The sequence below is a fragment of the Muscardinus avellanarius genome (genome assembly GCF_963383645.1).
Source record: "Muscardinus avellanarius genome assembly, chromosome: 2".
NCBI lineage: Eukaryota > Metazoa > Chordata > Mammalia > Rodentia > Gliridae > Muscardinus > Muscardinus avellanarius.
Genome location: NC_137787.1, coordinates 21248312 through 21271477, shown reverse-complemented (window position 1 = coordinate 21271477; position 23166 = coordinate 21248312). Strand labels below are relative to the sequence as shown.

At 54.8% G+C, this 23166-nt stretch overlaps 1 protein-coding gene across 3 annotated transcripts in view; it reads right to left on the bottom strand.

Annotated features, from left to right (window-relative positions):
• Positions 1-23166, bottom strand: part of TNS1 (tensin 1) — a gene marked incomplete at both ends in the record, with an annotated part of 220739 nt that overhangs the window by 98874 nt on the left and 98699 nt on the right. For all 3 annotated transcript variants that reach the window (XM_080688952.1, XM_080688953.1, XM_080688954.1), the window contains one exon: positions 8940-8981. In XM_080688952.1, coding sequence (XP_080545078.1) covers positions 8940-8981 — 42 coding nt within the window. The remainder of the gene's footprint in view (positions 1-8939; positions 8982-23166) is intronic.

Sequence of the window (23166 nt, the reverse complement as noted above, 5' to 3'; positions counted from 1 at the left end):
TAAAAAACCCTGTGCCTGTAACCCCAGTACTTGGGAGACTAAGATAGGAGGATCCCAGGCTTTGGACCAACCTCAGCAACATATCAAGACCTTGTTTCAAAATAAAAAAGGGGAGGGGGCTGGGCTCAGAGATAGAATGCCCCTGGGTTCAATCTCAGTACCAAAAAAGAAAGAAAAGAAAACCCAGGCTTTCCCAAGAGCGAGCTGACTCGAAACCTTGCCAGGGTCCCAGAACCCAGAACCCCCCTCCTGGCTCCCAGGAAGGCCAGCTGGGAATCCAGCCTGGGAGCAGGGAGCAGGGTTTGGACCTAACACCACTTAACAGCCAAGCCCTGTTCTGCAAGGACCGCTCTGCTCGGGGTCTCAAGCCGAGGGTTCGAGAACAGGATGGGACCGGAGGGCCACATCCCCTCAGATCTTGCACCTGAGCACCTCCCTTGACTCCCCAGGTCCTGGTCCTGGCATGGAGACTCTTCTCATAAAGTTAAAGCAAAGGCAGGCATGGTGGCGCATGCTGGTAATCCCAGCACTTGGGAAGCTGAGATGGGAGGATCGTAGGTTCAAATCTAACCTCAACAACTTACCAAGACTCTCAGTAACTTAGCGAGACCCTATTTCCAAATAAGAAATAAAATAGGTCTGGGGGTATAGAAGGCCCCTGGGTTCCATCCCCAGTACCACAAAAAAATAAATAAATACACACATACATACATACATATATATATACATACAGAAGGCTAGGACATCTGCTCACTAGATGCCAAAGACGCCCTGGGCAAAGCACCACCTATTTGCTTTCCTGATCCCCAGTTCCCATAACCACTGTGGGTATTACCCGTTTTACAAAGAAAGAAACATGTTCCAAGAAGTTAAATCATTTGGTCCAGGTTACACAATCCTCTGGAGAGCTGGTGTTTGACCCTCGCTCCTGACATTTCCCCATGCTCTCTCTCCTCTCCCTGGAGATGCTCTCTCTCAGTGCCTCTTAACTTATAATCAACTTCCCCCCTGTTGGGAACAAGCCCCTGGTCTCAGGTCCTCAGTAGGAACAGATGCCTTCCCTCCACTCCCATAGGAAGAGTAGGAAATGGGCCGCAGTTGGAATGACTGAGATCAGACAACAGAGAGAACTTCCTGAATTTTGAAGGGTTGTGAACCACAGGGTGGATAAGGGAAGCCATACATCCTTTCCTCAATTTTTTTTCCAAAAAAAGACACACATGCCAGGGGACAACCTTGGTCTCACGCAGCGGGACACGTTGGTAGCAGAGAGGGTGGGCTGGGAGAAAATGTATCTGTGGGCTGCTGTTTGGGAGGAAGGAAGAGGCTGGGGGGAGGGGTTCGAGCCTGAGCCCAGGGTAGGGGGATGGGGGGCTCAGAATGCGACTCAGCCTCTGGAGGAACATTCCGTCCAGAATTCCTCGCGCCCTCCCCCTGCCCCTGCCAGATCCCCCCCCCCCGCTCCCCTCCCCTGGGAGGCCTGGAATCCAGGAGGTCTTTGGGGCCAGGAAGACCCCGTGACATCACATCTTCTGCAACACTAATGAACTGTGAGGTCACCCGGGTTGGCTGCCGCTCTGGGGGGCGGGGGGCTGGGACAGGGGCGGGGCAGGCGGGGCCTAGAACGGTCTCCGACCCAGACCCAGGGAAAGTTACTCCAGACACATTGGATCCAAAAATAGGTCCATAAACAGACGATGACAGGGGGCTGGGACCGGCGCTTAGGGGCACTGAGCGGGAGTGTGGCGGTGGCCGCGCTGTGAAGGACAGCTGGGGGCGTGGCCTAGCTTGATGGCCCCGCCCCATGAAGTCCACTATCAGCTTTCATAATATACAGTGCAGTAGGAACGGGGGGACCACAGTGCTTTGCGCCTCTGAGGGCACCATCTCACTTTTTTGTCACAGAGCCATAGAAGGAGCACTTTGATCCTCTTCTGGCAAAAAAGGAAACTGAGTTTCTGGTGAGGGTAGCCAGCTCCCTGTGTCCTCACCTGGATCCACCGTGAGGGCCCAGCCTGGCAGGGGCTGGAAGGAGCGGACAGGGCCAGCTGGCAGCAGAGCCCAGCCCAAGTGCAGGGCTCCTGGGCAGGCTGAGGCCACCAGAGGAAAAGAACAGGCCTGACTGATTAACTACAATGCTAGGCCTGGTTCCCCCAGCCCCAGGGCAGAGCCTGGGCAAGCCCACTCCTGTCATTGGCCCCCATTCACCCCAGCAGCCCAGCCCCCAAATCCTGGCTGAGGCTGGGCAGCCCAGATACCTTCACCAGCACTGCCCCCCCACCCGCCCAGGCTGGAATATTTTGCATTCTTTTTTTCTTTTTGTGGTACTGGGGATTAAACTTGGGGGCATTTTACCTCCCAACTACACTTCCAGCCCTATTTTATTTCTTATTTTGAAACAGGGTCTCACTAAGTTGCTGAGAGCCTCACAAGTCACTGAGGCTGGCAGCGAACCTGCGATCCTCCTGCCTCAGCCTCTCAAGAACTGGGATTACAATGGCCGGGCGTGGTGGCGCACGCTTGTAATCCCCGCGCTTGGGAGGCAGAGACAGGAGGATCGCGCAGGTTCGAAGCCAGCCGCGCGCGCTGGCTTAGGAGACCCTGTTTCCAAATTTTAAAAAATGTAAAAATAGGTCTGGGAGTGTAGCCCGGAGGTAGAAGGGCTTCCAGGAACCCCAGTACCACCAAAAAAAAAAAAAAAGAACTGGGATTACAAGCATGCGTCGCCATGCCCGGCTCCCCCAATCCTTTTTAAGCTTCTTATTTTGAAACATGGTCTCACTAAGTTGCTGTGGTTGTTGCTAAGTGGCTGAGGCCAGCCTCCAACCTGGGATCCTTAAGTCTCAGCCCCCCAAGTTCTGGGATTACAAGTGTGCACCACCAGCCTGGGCTTGGTGTTCCCTTCGGCCACGTGCCCCCTGGATGCAGTTCTCCGGCAGCCAGCCAGGGTACACAAGGCTGTGCCCCTTGACCTTCCTCCTCACCCTCTGCCCTTGGCTGAAGCCTCTGCAGTCCAAGCTGGGCGTTTGTACCAGCCGCCAGCCACTCCCGCCCCAGAGCCACCCCACAGCTGGCAGCAGGCTCCTCCGGGCTTTGGGTCACTTCCCCACTCAAGGACTCACGATGGCACTCGCGCTTAGCATATCATGTTCACGTTCCCGGCCTGACTGGTGGACTCAGCCACATCTGACCTCTTGCCCTTGGCTGGCCGAGCCCCCCACCTCGCCCGCTCCTCCAGCCTGGGCCTCTGCTCACAGCTGGTTGGCTGCCCACCCCTCTCCCATCCCTGTACTCACAGGAGCTCATCCCTGCTCCCCCACCCACCCCTGCCAGGGCCATCAAGGTGCTGATACAGAAGGTTCTCCACCCCCACCCCCAGACAAGCAGGCTGGCCAGCAGCATCTACACGGGATTGGCTGCTGTCAGGGTCAGTGATTTGAAGCAGGGCTCTGCCCCAATCTCTTTCGGCCCTGCCACCTCCTGAGATGCCCTCCCTCCTTCTCCTTTCTTCTGTTTGCTCAGAACTTGCAAGGGGAGGCAGCCTTACATAACCACAGCAGCACAAACGCAGAGCTTCTTCCAGAGCCCCAGGGGTGGGCACTAATCCATGCCCATGGACAGAGCCCCGCACCCTACCTGGACATCTCCCAGTGCTGATCCAAGAGGGGGGAGGTGTTCAGCTTTGCAGGGAGGGTTCGACCTCTGCCCACCCCAAAGGAAGGACCTAAGAGAGCCTGAGGACATCCCCAGGAGGCAGCTCCCAAGGGAGACAGGTCTCTCTCCCTTGAGCACTGAGCCTTATACCCCATAGGTGTCTGTGAGCAGATGGGTGTTTCCGTGAGGGAACAATGGCCTCCGGAGAGCCCGGATGGGCGACTTTCAGTGTTAGAAAGCTCTTTAAAAAGCCACGTGTGGGACTTGGGAGGCTGAGACAGGAGGATCACAGGTTCAAGAACAGCTTCAGTAACTTAATAAGGTTCTCAGCAACTTAAAGAGACTCTATCAAAATAAAAAAATTAAAAGGGCTGGGGGTGTCATTTGGAGATAGAATGTCCCTAGGTTCAATCCCCAGTAAACCCACTGCACCCCCCACAAAAAGAAGCAAGCAAGACAAGCTACCAGAGGGCCTGCTCTACCCTGCAGCTGCGGGCGGCCAGCGGGCCAGGGGTCGTGGGGCTGAGGACCTGTGAGCATACCCTGGAACCAGCTCATCATAGCCTCCGCTCCTAAGAGGCAGTTACACTGTCTTTGGGCCCCAGACCCCACACTGGGGGGCCTTAGAAACGCTGATTTAAAATCTTAGGGCCTGTTCCCTAAAAAGGGAAGACCCAGCAATTCTGCAAAAAAAAAAAAAAAACCACTGTAGGGCCTGCATGGCGAGCAGACAGGCACAGGGGTGCTCAGGCAGTATTTGTTGTCAGGATGGATGGTTAGATGGATGGAAAGAACCCTCTTCCACTGCCCAGGCCCACTAGCTAACAGAGAAGCCACCTGTTAAGAAAGGGACCAGGAGAAGCCTGGTGCTCCAGGACACCAGGTACTTATATCAGGAGTGAGCGTTGGGGGCACCAGAGGAAGCAGACCAGGTGTCACTGCTGGCTGTGTGACTGTGGACAGGCCATCTACCTTTCCTGAGCCCATCTGCTCTGTGGCACACCGAGCTCCTTCTGCCCACCCAGGATGGACTCTGGGCCTGCCCAGACTTCCACACGAGTTACTGTGGGTTCCCAATGGCCCCGTGTCATGAAAGGGTCTCTGAAAATCTCAAGTTCTATGCCAATGGCAATGACATTTGTCATTATTAGTGGGAGGACCAGCAAACTCTGGTGCCAGACTACTGAGCTAAAATCCCGCTCTCTCCTCCACCTTTTCTTTTTTTCTGTGGTTCTGGGGATTGAACCCAGGGACATTCAACCTCTGAGCTACACCCTCAGCCCAATTTTATTTCTTATGTTGAAACAGGGTCTCTTTAAGTTGAAAGGCTGGTCTCAAACCTGCAATCCTCCAATCCTCTGGCCTCAGCCTCCCAGGTACTGGGATTACAGGCATGAGCCACCACTCCCAGCTCTACTCCCCCGTTTAATAGCTCTGTGGCCTTCAGCCTCAGCTCCTCAGCCTCCACACTGGGGATGAAGTGCATTTTCCTAGTGCTGCCCTTATTGGGATTAAAAGAGTTTACTTTTGTAAAGCTTGCAACAAATTTCCATAAAAGGGCTAGCATTTCATTGCTGGTAATACAGCAGCCCCCCCCCCCAATCCATGGGAGAGAGTCCCAGTACCCTCAATGGGTGCCTGAAGCCACAGATAATACAGATCCCTATATATACACTCACACGTGGGAAATGTTTACCTTTTCACTTAAAGGAAGTGTTTTATGGCTTCCCTTGAGTATATCTGCATTGTCAGCACCCAATCTTGTGCCTCAAGGCATTATTAAGTAAACTGAGGACTAGTAACACAAGCACAACACATGAAAGCCAATCTGATAACTAAGACCGCTACCAAGTGACTAACAGGCAGGTAGCTTATACAGCGTGGACACACTGGGTACGGGCATGATTCACATCTCTGACAGGACAGTCAGACATCGAGCGATTCTACCATGCTACTCCGAACGGCAGCCAATTGAAAACTTAGGAACTGTTTATTTCTGGAATTTTCCACTTAATAATTTTGGACTTCAGTTGACTTAGGGTAATTGAGACAGAAGAAGGTGAAACTTTAGATAAGGAGGCACTGCTGTATTGCTGTTGAGGGAGAAACCAGCATGACAGTCCCCTCCCCCCACCCCTCTCCTTCCCAGACTCTCTGCCCTGCTCCTAGTCATTCCACCAGCCTCCTGACCCAGCCCAGGTCTCCCGGGTGCCAGGCTGTGTGTGCAGAAGGCCTGGCATCCAGCGACCTCGGCGGCCACTCTGTTTGGCAACCACCACCGGGAAATTCCTTGGACTCTTACTTTTCAGAAGTTGAGAAAAGCTACTTCAGCTCTTTTCAAGGCTCAGAGCCCTCTCCCCCTCCACCTGCCCCACCGCGGACACTGCAGAAGAGGGTCGCCCTAGGGCCCTCCTACCCACGCCCTTGGGCAACCTCTGTTGAATAAGATGAAAACACGAGTTGAAGATTAAGCCACTCTGCCCTGGCCAGCCTGGGCACAGGCTGGAAAATGTGTTTGCCCAGCAGGGCCTGAAGCTGGGCAGGAATTCTGGGTCCGGGGATGAGAGACCCTAACCCCGGGGGGAGGGGAAGAATTGAGCAAGGTCAGCAAGGAGACCAGCTGCAGCCAAACTGGGACAAGGAAAGAACCAGACAGAAAAAAAGGAAGATGGAGGGGCAGGGAGGCTGGCGGGCAGGCAGCGAATGGGAAAGGAAGGAAAAATACAGGCCCACCCTTTCCTCCCCCCTGTGAACCTGCTCAAAGCACTTGGCCATGAGGAAACAGGTGCTGAGTGCTCTGGGGCGGGGACTCTCTCCTGCTTTCCCCTGGGCCACTTTCCCACTCAGGGGACAGCAACAGAGCTCCCAGCTGAGGGCTGCTTCCCCCCACACACACCCCACTGCGGACGCCACGGAACAGCGCCACACAGCCCAGGGTAGGGCCTGGCACACCCGCCCTATGCTGGGCATGCTGGAGGCCTTCCTACCAGCCACTCGATGAATGCATACAGAGTACCTTCTGCACACAGCACCAGACCAAACAGCACAGCCCTTGTCCTCAAGGAGGTTGCACACTGGTGTGAGTGGAGACACTCCAACAAGCTGAAGATAACTAAAGTGTGCAGTGTATCAGAGTGCTAAGAACAACAAATCAGGGAGGAGACAGGGCTACTGGTAGAAGAGAAATGGCGCTGATACCTGCATACAGAACTGGGGAAAGGAAAGAGCCATGCAGGTATCTGCAGGAAAGGCATGCCAAGCAGAGAGTGCTGCAGGTGCAATGGCCCTGGGGCAGCATCATGCACATGTGTTCAAGGACAGGCAGAAGGAGGGAGAAAGGGGACTCTAGAAGATGAAAGGGACCTGTCAAATGGGGGCGGAGAGGCCACTGGAAGAGCCTTGGCTCCTCCCCTAGATGAGGGGGTCATTGGAGGGCTTCAAATTATAGACTAATGACACAGACTAATTTCCACATGTTAGTCTTTTGACAGGTAGGTACTATTACTAACTGAAGAAGGGAATTTGAGGGTCAGAGAGGCTGAGCAATCGATCATAAGGACTGGGGAGGAGCAGGACCCAAAGGGGGAAACTGAACTCTCTGGCTCTTCAGGACTCCTGAAAAGGCAGTTCCCTGGTGGTGCTTGGGAGGCAGAGACAGGAGGATCACAAGTTCAAGGCCAGCGTCAGCAACTTAGGAAAACCAAAATCTAGTGCCTCCACCTCCATCACCCTGGCTGGGAGGTCCCAGCACCCCGCCCCCACAGGTGGCCCCACCATGGAGACAGGAAGATTCCAGGCCTCGCTTAGGCAGTGAGCCCTTTCTGGATCCTAGCCGCGATCCTCCAGCAGGAATGCCAATCTATGCCCCTTTGTCCTGACCCCAGACCTTGCCTCCCATAAATCAAACTCCTGAGACTCCTGGCAGCCACACATCTGACTTCTACCTGGTGGTCCCCAAACCCTGGCCCTCCGCCTCACTAGCCAGCCAAGGACATTCTGTTCTCAGCCACGAGGTGGTAGTTCAGCCGGAATGATGAGAGACATACGCTCAGGCCGCCCCACCCACCCTCCCCGGGCTCCCGCCGTGTCCCTCCATGATCCCAGAGAGATTTCTCTCTGGTGGTTCCAAGCTGGCCATTCTGGTCCCATCCCGTTCAGCACCACACGCCCCCACCACTGGTGTTGTCAAATGACCCTGGACTGGGCCCTGTGTGACTAACACCCCACATCTGGAGCGCGAGCCAGGCAGCCGAGGCCCAGAGGGGCTGGCCTGAGTGACTGGGGAGGGGTCCTGCGGAGAAGGTGCACAGCTGTGCAGAGGGCGCCACCCTGCTCCAGCACCTCATTCATCCATCACCACCCCGTATGGGGGACAGAGGCCAGAGGACACATATCCGGGCTGAGAAGGCCTTGGGAACATCGAGCCCAACCTCCTCTTGGACAGAAAGGGAAACCAAGGCCCAGAAAAAAAGGAGGGACTAGCTCATCTTCACACAGCGAGAAATGTGGCCGGTGGTTCCTGAGCAAGGAACCACACTGGTGTACAGGATACCTACAACTGCCCCGTGATACCTGACCCCCACCCCTGGGTCCTCAACATCAGCGCCCCCCAGGAACCCCGCACCAGCTCATTGGATTGTGTCCCTCCATGACACGCATGCAGGCGGGCAGACCCCTTCCCCTACAGCTGCCTCTCTGTAAACGGGGGACGTGCTGGGAATCGAGGGGGCAGGGAGGAAGCTCTGCCAGGGTCCTCAATCGCCCAGCTGGGATCAGTCTAGAGCAGAGCCCTCTCCGCAGCCCACGACTCACAAGGGTCCCACCCCTGTCCATGCTGTTCTTAAAGTCTAATGGGAGGGGAGGGCTGGGGAAATGGCCAGAGAGCAGAAAAGCAGGCAGGTCAAAAAATTTCAGGGTGGGACAGAGGCCACCTGGATGCAAGAAGCCCACCAGGTGGATAGACTCCGGATCATGCTATCCATGGCTCCGCCTCCGGGGAAGGGTGCTTGACCCAGGACCAGGCAGATGGAAGGAGATGCCACAGCACCCCAGGGTCCTCTAAGTCCTGAGACACCGGGCACCTGGCCAGGCCTGGAGACACACAAGATGCCCTTTTATGGGTTTTTCCAAGGACTCCAAGTCTCACGATTGGAAATAGCAGGCCCTGCATCTCATCAGAAGGGGCCCCATGACTCATTTCCTCCCAGCCTGGCTTCAGCCCAGGGGTCCCGACCCTCCTCCCCCCAACCTAGCTGCCCAACACTCATGCTTTGACCATCACTCACCACCAGTTCATGGCTGGATGGAGGAGCGCAGGGGGCAGCCACCTGTGGGAAGAGCAGAGAAAGGGCAGGTTAGCATCTCCCACGGCACAGACGACCAGCCACCTGCGACCGCCCGCTCCATGCCCCACCTCCATGCCAGACACCCCTTCCCTGGTGGCACCCACTGCTCCCTGGAGGACTCTTCAGAAGGTCCCCCAGCATGGCTGCGCAATGCGTAGGCAATAAGACCCGGGGAGGGCGCGGGGACGCAGACAGCATGCCTGAAATGCATGTTGCAAAGTTTTGCAAAAAATATCAGACGCTGGACGACTCATGGTCAACATACCGGCATTCAGTAACAGTGGGTATGGGATCGAGAACTGGATGTATTTTTCTTTGCTGTATTTTCTAATTTCTCTACAATATGATAGGATGGGTTTTAAGTATCTGAAACTCACGATTAAGACCTCTAGAAAAGGAAAGGCACCCCCAGTTCTCAGTTCTCCCTAATACCAAGGCGTCTCGCCCAAAGTCCGAGCTACCGGGGGCTCTTACTGGCTCTGGTAAAGTTTCCCAGACGGTGCGGGCAGCTGGCCTGTGAAGAGCACCGGCCAGTTCTTCCAGAGGAAGCATCCATGCTGCATATAACCGAGCCGGCTTTGAGGGGCAAAGGCGTGTCTATGGGGAGAGATCATTTCCACCACTTTCATCCCCCATCCTGAGGACATGGCGACCTGGAGCTCCACATTGCGGGTGGGGGAGGGAGGGGAGGGCTCTGTGTTCGTGGCTCTCTCCCCTCCCTGAGATAATGTCCCACCACCTCGCCAGGCCAGGCAGCCAAACCATCACCCTGACGAGGAGCAGGACCACTTATCAGAGACTCAATGTGCCCTTCTTTCTTGCTGGGACATTTTTCTTGGCGCTCAGTGCTCAACCTTGGCTCCAGTTCCCAGCCCAAGCACCAGGCGAGGGGCCCACAGAGGGGGCAGAGGGGAACTCTCCCTCCAGGAGGAGGGTGTCTGGCATCCCTCCGGGGCGAGGGTGTCTGGAGCCTTAAGTGGACGAGAAGAGGAATTTGCCTCCGCAGACAGCGGGCAAGGGCGCTGCCTCCTGGCCTCCTCCCACACAGCGAGATGTACGAGCCCACGGCCCCCGCCAGTGCCAGCTGCTCACAGTGGCCACCATGGCCACAAGGCCCCCCAGGCTTGATGGTCCAGCCCAGATGAGGGCACCCCTGTGGCAATGTGCCCGAGCTCTGCAGGGGCGAAGCACCCAGCATTGAGCACCCCGGGTTCTTGAGCTGGTGGTTTGACAGCCAGCTCACTCCCAGTAGCCGCTTGTCACTTTCTGTTCAACAGTGCTCCAGGGCTACCGAGGAGTTCACATCCCCTCCCAAAAAAAGCAATTTCTAATGCTGAATATGTGCTACACGACAGGCATTATTAAATGCTTTACTCACAAGAGACCCACTGAGTCCCTTCAACAACCTGATACGTTAAATTTTATTGTTACATCCCCAGTGGGTAAGTGTGGGACTCAGAGAGGTTAGCCTTGCCCAAGGCCACACAGCAATACGTGGCTGGCATTTGGACCCAGGCAGTCTGAATACACACACGCACGGAGCTATGAAAGACTGTTTGAGAGGAGGTATCTGGGGGAGCAGGGCCAAGGAGTAGGCCGGAAGGAAACAGGGAAGGAAGAGGGTCCCCAGAGCTGCCTGGGGCCTGCAGGGCTTCCCGGCTGTCCTGCCCACCAGGGAAGGTGTCAGCCATAGGGAGCATTGCTGTCCTTGTGAGGTACAGCTCTGAACCCCACTGTGGGGGAGCTCTAAGGTTTTCAGCCATGGGCCAGGCCCGAGGTCCCATTCTCAGACTCATGTTATCCCCAAGGGCTCCTCAGGCCCTGGGAGAGGGTACCATCTGTAGGAAGGTGATCCCACGTCCAGAGCTGGGGCTGGGCTGCTGGAACCCTGCTTGGGAGACCAGGCTGCGAGAGGAGGGGTGTGTTGAGCGCCCTCAGAGCCCACAAGCTCCTCGATCCAGGGAGGGAGCATTGGTGGAGGAGTGTGGCTACATTTGGAGGCGAGACAGAATGGACAGGCATTCTCTGAGACAAGCAGCAGGGTCTGTCCTCTGTCCCCAGACCTACCCTAAGGCAGAAGAGTAATGCAGCCCAGAAGTCCTGACCTGAGAGCCCTCCCTGAGCCCCCGAGCACGGATCTGAGAAAGAGGGTGACATCCAGCAGAGGGCCTTCTGCCCCCAGAGGCCCCTCGGCCTCCGCCCACAGCTGCACATTCCAGGCCCCGGGCAGGCCCACGGACTTTGTTGTGTGTCTCAGTGTTTCTTGTATCACTCTTTTTTCTAAAGCAGAGAAATGTTTCCTTAAAAGGCTTTCTCCTTCCCTCCAGCACCCTGGCCCCTGGCCACCCTCTCAGGAGCCTGGAACGTGCCAGGGAGCACCAGGGCCCCTGCCACTCCAAGGCTTGTGCCCAATGGCTCCACGTGCCTGGCATCTCCCGTCGACCCTGGGAGGCCCAAGCTAGGAAGCCTCCATCCTTGGAGGGCCAGGACTCTCATCCTGGCCAGGCTGGCAGCGCAGGCCGTAGGGTTCTGGCCGGGCAGTCAGCCTCGGGTCAGCCTCCTTCCCCCGCCTGCCTCGGCCTTCCCTTCTGCAAAACAGGGATAACAACTGCAGTGTGCAGGGTCACTTTGAGAATAAGTGAATTTATTCCAAGTGCTAAGGTGCCCTGGGAGCCTCCACTCCCTCATTCAGAGTAGGCAGATGATGGAACCCAAGACCCTCAGTCCCCAAAGGTGAGAGGCTATTAAGTTGGCCAATGGGGGCAGGATGCCAACCCAGCAGTCTGGCTCCAGAGACACATCCTTGCCCTCCAAGATGGGCTAATTCTCTGTGAACACTCGTTGCCACAGAGCCGAGCACAAGGACCATCGCCCACTGCTCAGGACCGGGCTGTGTGTCTGTCGTACCCAGCCCTAGGCTCATACTATGCAAATCTTGGTTGCTTACTCAGTGCCCAGCCTTGCGATCAGACTCAGTTGACACTATTATCCCCATTTCAGATGGAGAAACCGAGATGCAGAACGCCTATTTGCCCAGCCCCGCTGCAAAGCAGTCTGACGCGGGGGCCTACAGGGCCGAGAGCTGGGGTACAGTAGAGACGAGGTGTCCACAGGCCGAGCAGGGCCCAGGCCTGGCCTCCCTCCCTTCCCACTACTGTTCTCTGCACCACAATGGTCCCTTCATGCAAAGCTAAGGACAGGCACCCCGCGAAGACACCAGCAGAAGGAGGGGTCAAAAAGCGTCAGGCAGTAGCCAGCCTGGGAGGGGGTTCTCCCCACTTGACCTGGCCTCTGGCCTCATCTCGCCCTTCATTCTTCTGTTCCTGTCTCCACCATCCAAAACCCAAAGCCACGCACAGGGTCGGGCTCTTCCCCATCCTGCACGCTCCCCTTCTGCTCTTCCTCGGGGTCTTCGCACGTGCTGTTCCTTCTGCGGAACGCTCTTGCCCAGCTGTGTCTGCTTGGCGATGTCCTTCTGGCTCTGGCTTAGATGCCACCATCCCAGAGAGGCCCTCCCAACTGTGTTGCTAATAGAGTGGTAAGCCCAGCTGCCTTCTAGAAAGGCCCTTCTGGCCCTGTGTTTCCTCTCTTACACACACACACACACACACACACACACACACCATATCCCCTCCTGCAAATCTCTCTCTTCCTTGGCTGATCTAATTCCATCATTTTAATTTATAATTACAAATTGAATCTATCACCTGTCTCTTCTCTGCAAGCCAAGTGCCACCATGGCAGGAAGCCATCCTACTCACCCCAGCACAGAGCCAGCACACAGTAGGTGCACAGTAAATGTCTGTTGAAAGAATAAAAGTGATAGAAGACCTGAGGAGGGAGACACCTGAGGCCGCTCGTGCTCAACTCGCCGCCGTTGGTGAAGCTCGTTGCCATGCCAGGCACGGGGCTACCCCTGTCCTATGCCTGGCCCCTCAGCAATGTTGGCGCATCTACAGATGGAGAAACCCGGCCCTGTGGCCTACGTGCACGGCTCTTCATAGGGAAGAACAGGGACACCGGCCCAGCAGCCTGTCACCTCTACCCTGCCCCTGCCGGACCTGGGCCCCAACCAGGTGGCACCCCACCCTTGGGAGCTGCAGCTAAGATGAAGTTCTCAGCCTTGGTTACACTAAGATCCCAGAGCCCTGGTAGCTACTCGGGAGGCTGAGGCAGGAGGATTGAAAGTTGGAGGCCACCCTGGGCAGCTTAGAGAAACCTTGATACAAAATAAAAAGAGAGAAAGGGCCGGGGACGTAGCTGAGTGGCTGGACAGGAGCCTCCAAACCACACCAGGACCTTGTCGCTCTGGGACCGACACTTGCTATGAGCCTCGGCGGAAGAGTTGTCGTCTCGCCTATCTCTTGTTATTAGTCCCTCCCCCTTGTTTTATTGTGGCAAAGCTCATATAACACACAATTACCATTTTAACCATCTCTAAGTGTATAATTCAGCGGCACTAGGCACACTCAGTGCTGTGCACCACGGTCACGCTCCATTTCTAGAACTTTCTCATCATCCCAAACAAACACCACACCCTCTGAACAACAATCCCCCATTTCCCCTGGCCCAGCCTTGGTAACCTCTGCTCTACTCTCTGTCTCTATGAAGTTGCCTCTTCTAGAGATCTCATTGTGATATTCCGCTGTGTATTTCTGGCTTGTGTCCACAGTTGCTGGCTCAAACGCCCTCCCCAAAGCAGGCCATAGGAACTAGAATTTCTTTTCTCAGAGGCCGGTCATAGAAACTCCAGTCTCGCTCCATCTCTGTCCTGGAGGTGGCCATGGAGAAGTCCTCTGACCTGCCTTGTCAGAGGGCCCCAGCGTTCTCCCAGGCTGCTGCCCCGCACCCCAGAGGGAGGATCCTACACTGAGACGCTGAGGGGAATCTGGACAGACAGGCCCAGCTAGCCCCCCCAAGTCAGCCCATGCAGTGAGGTCTCCATGGACACCCAAAGGACAGGGTTTTGAGAGGTTCCAGAGGCAGAGTAGGTGGCGTTCCTGGAGGGTGGCATGGATGCTCTGTGCCCCTTCCCAACACCCGCCCTATGCATCTCACCCATCATCTGTAAGCCTTTGCAGTGTCCTTCGCAATAGAGCTCTAAGCAGATGAGCTTGGTGGTACACGCCTATGATCCCAGTACTAGGGAGGCTGAGACAGGAGGATCGCAGATTCGAGCATAGCCTCAGCAAGTAGAGACTCAGTAATCTAATGAGATTCTGTTTCAAAACACAATATAAGCCGGGCATGGTGGCGTACGCTTGTAATTCCAGCATTCAGGAGAGGGAGACAGGAGGATCCGGTTTGCAGACAGCCTCAGCTACTTAGTGAGGCCCTTCGCAACTCAGTGGGACCCTGACTCAAAAAATAAAATGACAAAAAATTAGGGCTGGAGGTGTAGCTCAGAGGTACAATGTCCCTGGGTTCCATCCCCAGTACAAAAAAAAAAAAAAAAAAAAAAAACATAAAAAGGGCTGAGGGTATAGGTCAGAGGAAAAATGCCCCTGGATGGGTTCAATCCCCGGTAACACACACACACACATACACACACTCACACACACAAAATAAACAAAAGCAGTCAGCTACTGTAAATGCATAAATAAATAAGTAAACAAACAAACACAGCACTAACTACATATTCTCTGAGTTCAGTGAGCTACTCAAGAAAATTAAAGGCAGAGGAGGCGGGTGTGGGAGCCCGGTTTAGAGCAGGCTGGTCAGAAGTACAGGTAAGACAACCTGGTGCTGGCGACAAATGTCTAAAGATGGGACGGTTTCCAACTGTGCGGGGAGTCCCCAGCCTGTGGGATCTGACACTGGTTGTCTGTAGCTGGATAGAGTCAGAGCCGGAGAACCCCTGCGTGCTTGCTGGCGGGGAGAGGCGTCCTGAGGGGACAGAAGTCCTCATCGGCTGCAGTGCGAGCAGAGAGGGGGACAGCAGCTTCTGCTGTTTCCTGGCTGATAGGCTCCTACGGGAGCCGTGCTCCAGGAGGCCTTTGCGGGCGGTCGGGCACATTGCACGTGGTGTTACGGGCTCTGTGCTGTTCCTCCTAGCCCCCAGCACCTCAGCTTGTGACTCGGCGGACAGGGTCTTTGCGCGGTGGCTAACTTAGATGAGGTCATTGAGGTGGGTCCTGCTCCAGCGTGACTGGTGTCCTTCCAGCAGAGATTAGGACAGAGACGGGCACAGAGGGAAACCATGTGAGGACACTCGCAGCAGACAGACAACCCGTTCGAGCCAAGGAGACAGAGCGGGAGAAACCAGCCCCGCTGACCCCCGGTCTCAGGTCCTCAGCCCCTAGGGCTGTGAGGAGTCCTCTTCTGTGGTTTAAGCCCCAGTGTGCAGTCCTGTCTTGTCTTCCTTTGCTCTCCAGTACTGGGGATTGAACTCAGGGGCACTGTACCTCTGAACCCCCAACCCTTTTTTGTTAATTTTTTATTTTGAAACAGGGTCTCACTAAGTTTCCTAGGGTCTTTGTTTAGTTGCTGAGGTTGGCCTCAAATCTATGATACTTTTTTTCTCAGCCTCCCAAGCACTGAGATTGCAGGCATGCACCACCATGCCTGGCATAAGAGGTGCCTTTTGTTTTGTTTTGTTTTGTTTTTTGCAGTACCTCTGAGCTATACCCCCAGCCCTACTTTTTATTATTTTTGTTATTTTTTATTTTGAAACAGAGGACCTCACTAAGTAGCTAAAGCTGTCCTTGAACCTGCAATCCTCCTGTCTCAGCCTCCCAATAACTGGGATTATAAGTATGTGCCACCACGTGAAACTCTAAGAGGTGCCTTGTTATGGCTGCCCAAGACAAGCCCCTGAACACAGTGTTTGCAAGACTCGCTCGTGCTGTGGTGTGTATCAGAATTCCCACACTGTGCTGGTCCCCTCACCATCGATGGACACATCAGTTGTTGTCTCCAAGGACGTTCTGGTGGATATGTGACTAGTGCCCTTGCCCCTCCAGAGCCCACCCAAATGATACCAAAAGGCAGGAGGAAGGGAAGGAAACTGGGTGCAGAGCACCCACTGTGCATCCCTGAGCTAAGCGCTTTGCATCCATTATTTTCTTTAATCTTTCCAGTAAAGTATTTGTAGTAAATAGGCTCAGAGCACTTAAGCAACTTGTCCAAAGTCAAACAGCTAGTAGTAACAGCGGTCAGAAAGAAGTAGCCGTGACAGCTGCTGAGGTTTCTGCCTGCGCGGCTGCTCCAAGCCTGTGTGTGTATCACCCCTCACTCCTCACAGCCCAAGGGAGGTAACAGACCTGTCAGCTCCAGGAAGACACAGCTGTCCAGGGACAGAGCGAGGCCCATCACTGGGTCTGCCTGACTCGGGAAACCTGTCTTCCCCACCTGCTCCGTGTCCCTGCAGCTGGGTGCGGCACAGGCTATGGCAGAGGGGCCAGGACATCCCAGGCAGGTCTCCAGCACAGGTACCCGTGAGCCAGGCACGTAGGAGGCGCTGCTTCCGTGTATCCACTGTGTGTGCCACCCCCAGCCCCCGAGGGTAGAGAGAGCGGGGGTCACTTCCACTGAGACGGCCCAGGGAAGTGAGTGGGTTTACGAGGTGGAGAAAAGGCCATTATGGGTGGAAAGAACACGGGTACGAGGCCTGGGAGTGCTTGGCATGGCAAAAGAGCCTCTACAGGTCCCTTGGGCTGGGACACAGGACAGGTGACAGGGAAGAAGAGGGCACTGAAGGGAGTATCCAGGGAAGGGGGCTGCTGCAACTCTCCTCCCAGGCCTGACCATGGCCATGGCGAATGCCCAGGAACGGAGCAAGGCTCAAGCTGGGGAGCCGCTGAAGGCTCTGGAGCAGGAAGCTGACCAAGCTGACTGAGCACACAGGGCTCCTGGAGCAGAGGCCGGGACAAGTGAGGACTGGGTAGGTTCAGCCAGGCAGGGTGTCGCACGCCTGTAATATCAGGACTTGGGAGTCTGAGGCAGGAGGATCGCAGGTTCATGGCCAGCCTCGGCAAGTATTTTAAAAAATCGGTCTACAAATGTAGCTCAGAGGTAGAATGTCCCTGGACCACAGGCGCGTACACACACACACACACACACACACACACACACACACACGCATACATAAAAAGATGGGGTAAATTAAGGCAAGCAGGAGATTGCAAAAACAACACTAAGAGCAATTAGGGGAAGAAGAGGAGGAACTCTCAAGCCCAGGAACAAGGGGCCACTAGGCATCCTGAAACCTAGGGATCCTATACCCCAACAAAACCCACCTTAACATGAAGCCCCAGCCCAGCTCTGCTTCTCTCCCCACCAGGGAGACAGCCAGGTGACCTTTGTCTGTGAACAGCCCTGCACCTCAGCACTCACACCACAAGTCCACTCAGCCCCATGAAAAACCCTAGCCAGGCCCCACCAGCCCCACAGGGCAAGCCGGGAGACCCAGTCAAGCATCAGTGCCGGCCCAGATCCCAGGTGGGAAGCAGGTGTATTCCAAGACCTGAGGATGCTCAACAGACAGGGGGCCTCAAAAATCCCAAGACTGCAGAGCTTTAGAGGCCAGAGGCTCAAAACCCCAGCCTGCCAGGCCAAACCTTAGGCCCCAGGCAGGAGGGACCTGGGGAAGGGGCCTGCCCTGCCTCCGTTCCCTTGCCACTGGGCACTCACTCTCACCAGGGCTGCGCCTGCCTCTCCAGGCTCCCATCCCCGCAAGGCTTTTCCTTCCCTTATATAGAGCACTGCTAGAACCAGGAAAGGAAGTGCCCGAGTTCCTGGAGGCAAGAACGAGCCTGTTCGCAGGGACACCTCAAGCCACAGGCATGGCCCAGCCTGGACTCCCATTTGAGAGCCACAGAGCCAACAGGACATGGGCCCTGGCCCTTTCTAAACCCAGTTTATAATCTCAGCATTTGGGAGGCTGAGACAGGAGGATCGCGGTTTGAGGACAGCCTCAGCTACTACTTAGTGAGGCCCTTTGCAACTCAGTGAGACCCTGTTTCCAAATAAAAAATAGGACTGGGAGTGTATCTGGGAGGTAGAACGCCCCTGTGTTCCATCTCCAGTACCTCAAAAATAAATAAACAAACAAATAAACCCAGTACAAGTGGTGACTCAGAAACCAGGGCACACAGGGGTCCCAGGGAACCGATCCCGGGACTGTCCTAGGGTCCCCAGTCCCTCTTCCCCGATCCTCCTGCTGGACTACTAACCCAATCACCCTGCCCCTGAAGCTGCCGCAGCCCACCAGTTCTCCCCAGTTTGTCCTCTGGGCCACAGCCAAACACCAGCAGGGGCCTGGCAGAGCCCGGGCTCGACACTAGCCAGCATCCTGGGCTCACAGTCCTGCCCACACTAGTGCCACCTCCTGGGTCCCTGCCCAGCATGGAGGACCACCCCACTGCCCAGCTCTGAGCCGCCCAAAATTATTCAAGCCGGAACCCAAGTGTCTAATTGACTGCCCCCTTGCCTCTCTCTGTCCCTCCCAGGAGCCTAGACAATTCCACCCCCTAAGTATCTCTTTGAGCCACCCCGTGCCCTCACTCCCAGGGATGACAGCTGCAGGCTCCCCAGACAGGTCTCCAGCCTGCAGGTCTGCCCTCCAACCTATCCTCCACTTGGCAGCCAGGCAGCTATTTCTAAAATGCACACCCAGCTGGGCCACCCCTGGGCTCGCACGGTTCCCGGCTCCAGGGGATGAAGTCCAAATGCCCTAATACGGCCGTCACAGCCCTTTGGGACCTGGCGCTAGCTCCTCGTCAGTGCCATTTCCACCTCCACCCCTCAGAGCCTTGGCTACACTTGCGGTCCGTACTGTGTGCTCTGGGGTGGAGGTTATCAGCCCATTTTACAGATGAGGAAATGAGACACCAAGAAGTCACATCCTCAGCCTGAGGTCACAACACCAGTGAGGAAAGGAAATGGAAGCAGGCAATGTGCAGAGCCCTGGAGCCGCCTGGAGCCTCTGAGACCCCAGACACCAGGCCCCGGGGAAGGGCGGACCAGAGGCCAGGAGCCCCGCCTGGACAGGGTGAGAAGAGGAGAAGGGGGCTCAGGGGACACAGAAGGCTGCGGGCAGGGACACTGCCAAGAGCCCAGCCCGAGGACTGGAGGGCTGAACAGGCAGCCTGGAATGTGGGCTACCCCTCCTGCGGGACTGGCAGCTCGTTCCGGTGCAGGGGGCTGGGTGGCATGGCCCGAGGCGCAGAACAGAGCTTCTAGGAAGTTCCTAGAAGAAGCTAGTCACAGAAAAGGCTGTGGTCTGTGGTCAAGGTTCTAGAGGAACTAGGGCCAGGAGGAGGTGACAGGCATGGGAAGCAAGACCATGCAGTCACCCACAGTGCCCACTGAACCCCCCCCCCCAATGCCAAAGAAGACAGACGGGAGCATGGCCCCGCCCCAAGGGAAACTTGTGGCCCACGGAGGAGACAGGCACATAAACAGAGAATTAGAAAACAGCCCAGTAACTGCTATAATGGAGGTACAGAGAGGGCTATGATTTCACTAGGATTTGAATCCATCTGTTTTTCCCGAAATTACACCCAGAGGGAGGCTGCCCACCCCACTCCCTCCCCCCGGTGAGGGTATCTGTCACCAGATTAGAACTTTAAGGGACAAAAGTCTCTGACCCTAAGCTGTGCTAGAACAGTCAGGCAGAAAGGATGCATGGGAAAAAGTCTGAGCACAGCGGGGAAACCCATAGAGCCAAAGGTCTCAGGACCTGACAACTGTCATGTCTGAGGGAGCCTTGGAGGGCGCTGGGGAAGAAGAGGGGGCTGAGCCAGGCGCAAACCCACAAAGACCAGAGACTCGGACCCCCAGGCCCACAGGAACTGCAGTGTCTCACTCTAAACTAGGCCAGCACAGCAGGAGCCGGAGGAGGGCTCCAGACCCTCCCTCCCGTACCCGCAGGGCTTCTTGCAAACTGTAGGTGTTTGTGACAACTTTGTTAGACACACACACCCACCATCCTATAAGGTACCACCAATAAGATATCAGCTTTCTGTTAAGTCAAGTTTTTTTTTTTTGGCAGTACTGGGGCTTAAACCCAGAGGTGCTCTACCACTGAGCTACACCATGAACCCTTTTTAAATTTGATTTTGAAGCTGGGTGTGGTACCCTATGCCTGCAATCCTAGTACTTGGATGGCTGAAATAGGAGAATCACAGAGTCAAAGTCAGCCTCAGCAATTTTATAAGATCCTCAGCTACTTAGTAAGACCCTGTTTCAAAACAATTTTTTAATTTTTTTTTTTTTTTTTTTTGCGGTACTGGGATGGAACCCAGAGGCATTCTACCTCTAAGCTGCACCCCCAGTCCTATTTTTTAGTCTTTTTATTTTTTGAAACAGGGTCACACTGAATTGTGAAGGGACTCACTAAATAGCTGAGGCTGGCTTCGAACCTGCGTAATCCTCAGGTCTCTTCCTCCCGAATGCTGGGATTATAAGCGTGTACCACTATGCCCGGCAAAAAAATAAAAAAAAAATTTTAGGTGGGGGCTATGCCTCAAACTTGTGATCCCCCTGCCTCTGCCTCCTGAGTAGCTGAGATTATAGTCATGTACCACCACAGTGCGTGGCTCCAGAAGAACAGCTTTTGAGAGGAAAAACAGAACTAATTGTATACATTGATGCATTCCAGTTTCAGACACATTAAAATGTGTTAAAAAAAAAAAAAAACTCGCCAGGCGTGGTGCCGCACGCTTATAATCCCCGCGCTTGGGAGGTGGAGACAGGAAGATCACAGGTTTTCATGACCAGCCTCAGCTACTTAGTGAGGCCCTCTGCAACTCAGTGAGACCCTGTTTCAAAATAAAGAATAAAAAATAGGACTAGGGGTATAGCTCGGAGGTAAAATGCCCCTGGGTTCCACCCCCAGTACTGCAAAACAAACAAACAACAATAAAAAAGGTTAAACTTAAACTTAAATACCTAAAGCTTTATTTATTCTTTAGGATCCATAAACTGCCCGTTAGTGCCTACAGGGCTAACAATCAGGAAGTTCTCCTTCATGTCTACCTACCTCTTTTTTAAGAATTTAAAACTTGCAGGGCATGGTTGCATATGCCTGTAATCCCAGTACTTAGGGAGGCTGAGACAGAAGGATCGCAGGTTTAAGGCTAGTCTCAGCAACTTAGCAAGACCCTGTTCCAAAATTTTAAAAAAATTTTTAAAAGGCTGGGTAGGTATAGCTTGGGGGTAGAACACCTGTGAGTTCAACCCCGAGTCCAAAACCAAAAAACCAAAAAACCAAACAAAAAAAAAACACTCTTGCCAAAAGAAGAAAGAAGAAGAAAGAGGGTGAAAAGCAAACCTGGCCACATATTATCGAGAAAATTCTACATCCTCAGCGTCTGTCTGCGGCCTTTATGTTCTCAGGATTCTCCCAGGGTGTCTTTGTCTCATCTCCCAACTCCAGGCAGCTTAGCACAAAAACAAAGTCCTGTAGCCACCGTGCGCTCAGTTCCACAAGACCGTGACACCTTCTGTGGGCGGAGCCCCGCTTCCAAATCCCTGCTCACTAAGAGGCCCTGAGTTTCCAACCAAGTCACAAGAAGCTGGGTGGACCTGGAGCGGGGCCTCGGCCCACAGCCCAGCTACAAGACCTTGACCTTCCTTGGGCTCAGTTCCTCGTCTATAACATGGGGATAAGGAGAGCTACTTTGTAGAGTGGCTAGGAGTGGCAAATAAAGTTGGCTGAGATCACATCAGTAAAAATGTCTGCACTAGACAGCATGCTTGGTAAACAGCCCTTCTACTTAGCCCAGACCTGGATCCCGCACTCCTCTGCGCCCCGGTACCTTCATTAAGGAGCAGTGGATTGCACAAGGCTTACCGGGTGCCAGGCCCAGTTCTAAGCATTTTCTGCATCTCTACACACTTTTTCTTTACCTCAACCTTGTAATGTAGCTTCTATTCTGATCCTCACTTTACAGAAGAAAGATGCAAGGAGGGAGGTGACTCGTTTATTTGCTTGCTTTTGGTGGTATCGAGGTTAGAAAAAGAGGTGCTTTACTACTGAGCTACATATCAAGCCCCTTTTGTACTTTATTTTGAGACAGGGTCTCCAGAGTTGCTCAGGCTGGCTTCAAACCTGTGATCCTCCTGCCTCAGCCTTCCAGGGTACGGGATTACAGGCATGTACCACCGTGCCTGACCGGAGAGCTAATTTTTCAGATCTACTGAGCTTGGAAACCATACGAGATGAACAATTCCCATCAGAAAACACTCATACCTGTTCTGCATTTTCAACTGCTACATGGCATAAGCTTCAGCTATCCAAAAATTCACTCCTGGAGAAAACTCCTGGCCCGCAGATGGCAGCAACAGGAGAAGTCAGCATAATTGTTCCGCACAATTAGCGCACATCAAGGGCTGGTGTTCTGGAGCCCCATCTGCACTGATGGAGGAGGCTGTACCACCAGCCCCGGAAGCAGGAGGTCCGGAGGGCAGGGCAGCCTCACGTTGTGCCTTTAAGTCCATCTGGGGCCGAGTGGCAGGAAGCCCCTCTCATTCCCAATTAGCTGGCAACAGAGACTGGAAGCTCGGCCAGCACCAAAGGCCAGAGGAGGCCTGGCTGTCAGCAGCATTGTTTGGCTCCATGTGACGCATATCCACCCCCCTGCAATGTTTCCTTGTTCCGTGGGGACCTCAGGGTTGCATGCCTCTGACCAGGTCTGGAGGAAAGGCTGGGAAAGGAGAGCAGCGGAAGACCTGGCTGTCTCCAGCTCGGAAAACACAGGCCGATTTGAAATGGACAGCAGGGAAAGCTCCCATCAGATAGAGATTCCGTGACCCAGAGACACGGCAGCCACAGCCGTTTATACAAGAGCTCGCAGAGCCCCGAGGCGCACTCGGCGCACACGCCAGACCACTTTGCCAGATGCACAGTCACTCCTGGTGCTCGGCCCCACCCCAAGCAGAGCTGCGCAGAGCCACTCAGACGGAATACGCCCACCAGTCGGAGCAGCCTGCATGGCCCTGAGCACAAGCAGGGGGGTAGCGGCGGGCAGGAGTCAGCAGGGGCGAGGATACCAGAGCAGCCCAGGGGCCCAAAGTTCAGCCAGGCCTCTGGGTTCCGTCCAAAGTGTCCACAGGAGCCTGGCCACCCACTGCAGCCTGGGTAGGCTGAACATCCCCTTGGACTCGCCTGTCCTGGAAGTGGGGCTGAGGGATCGGCCACACATGGACGATGGGCGCTGGGAAG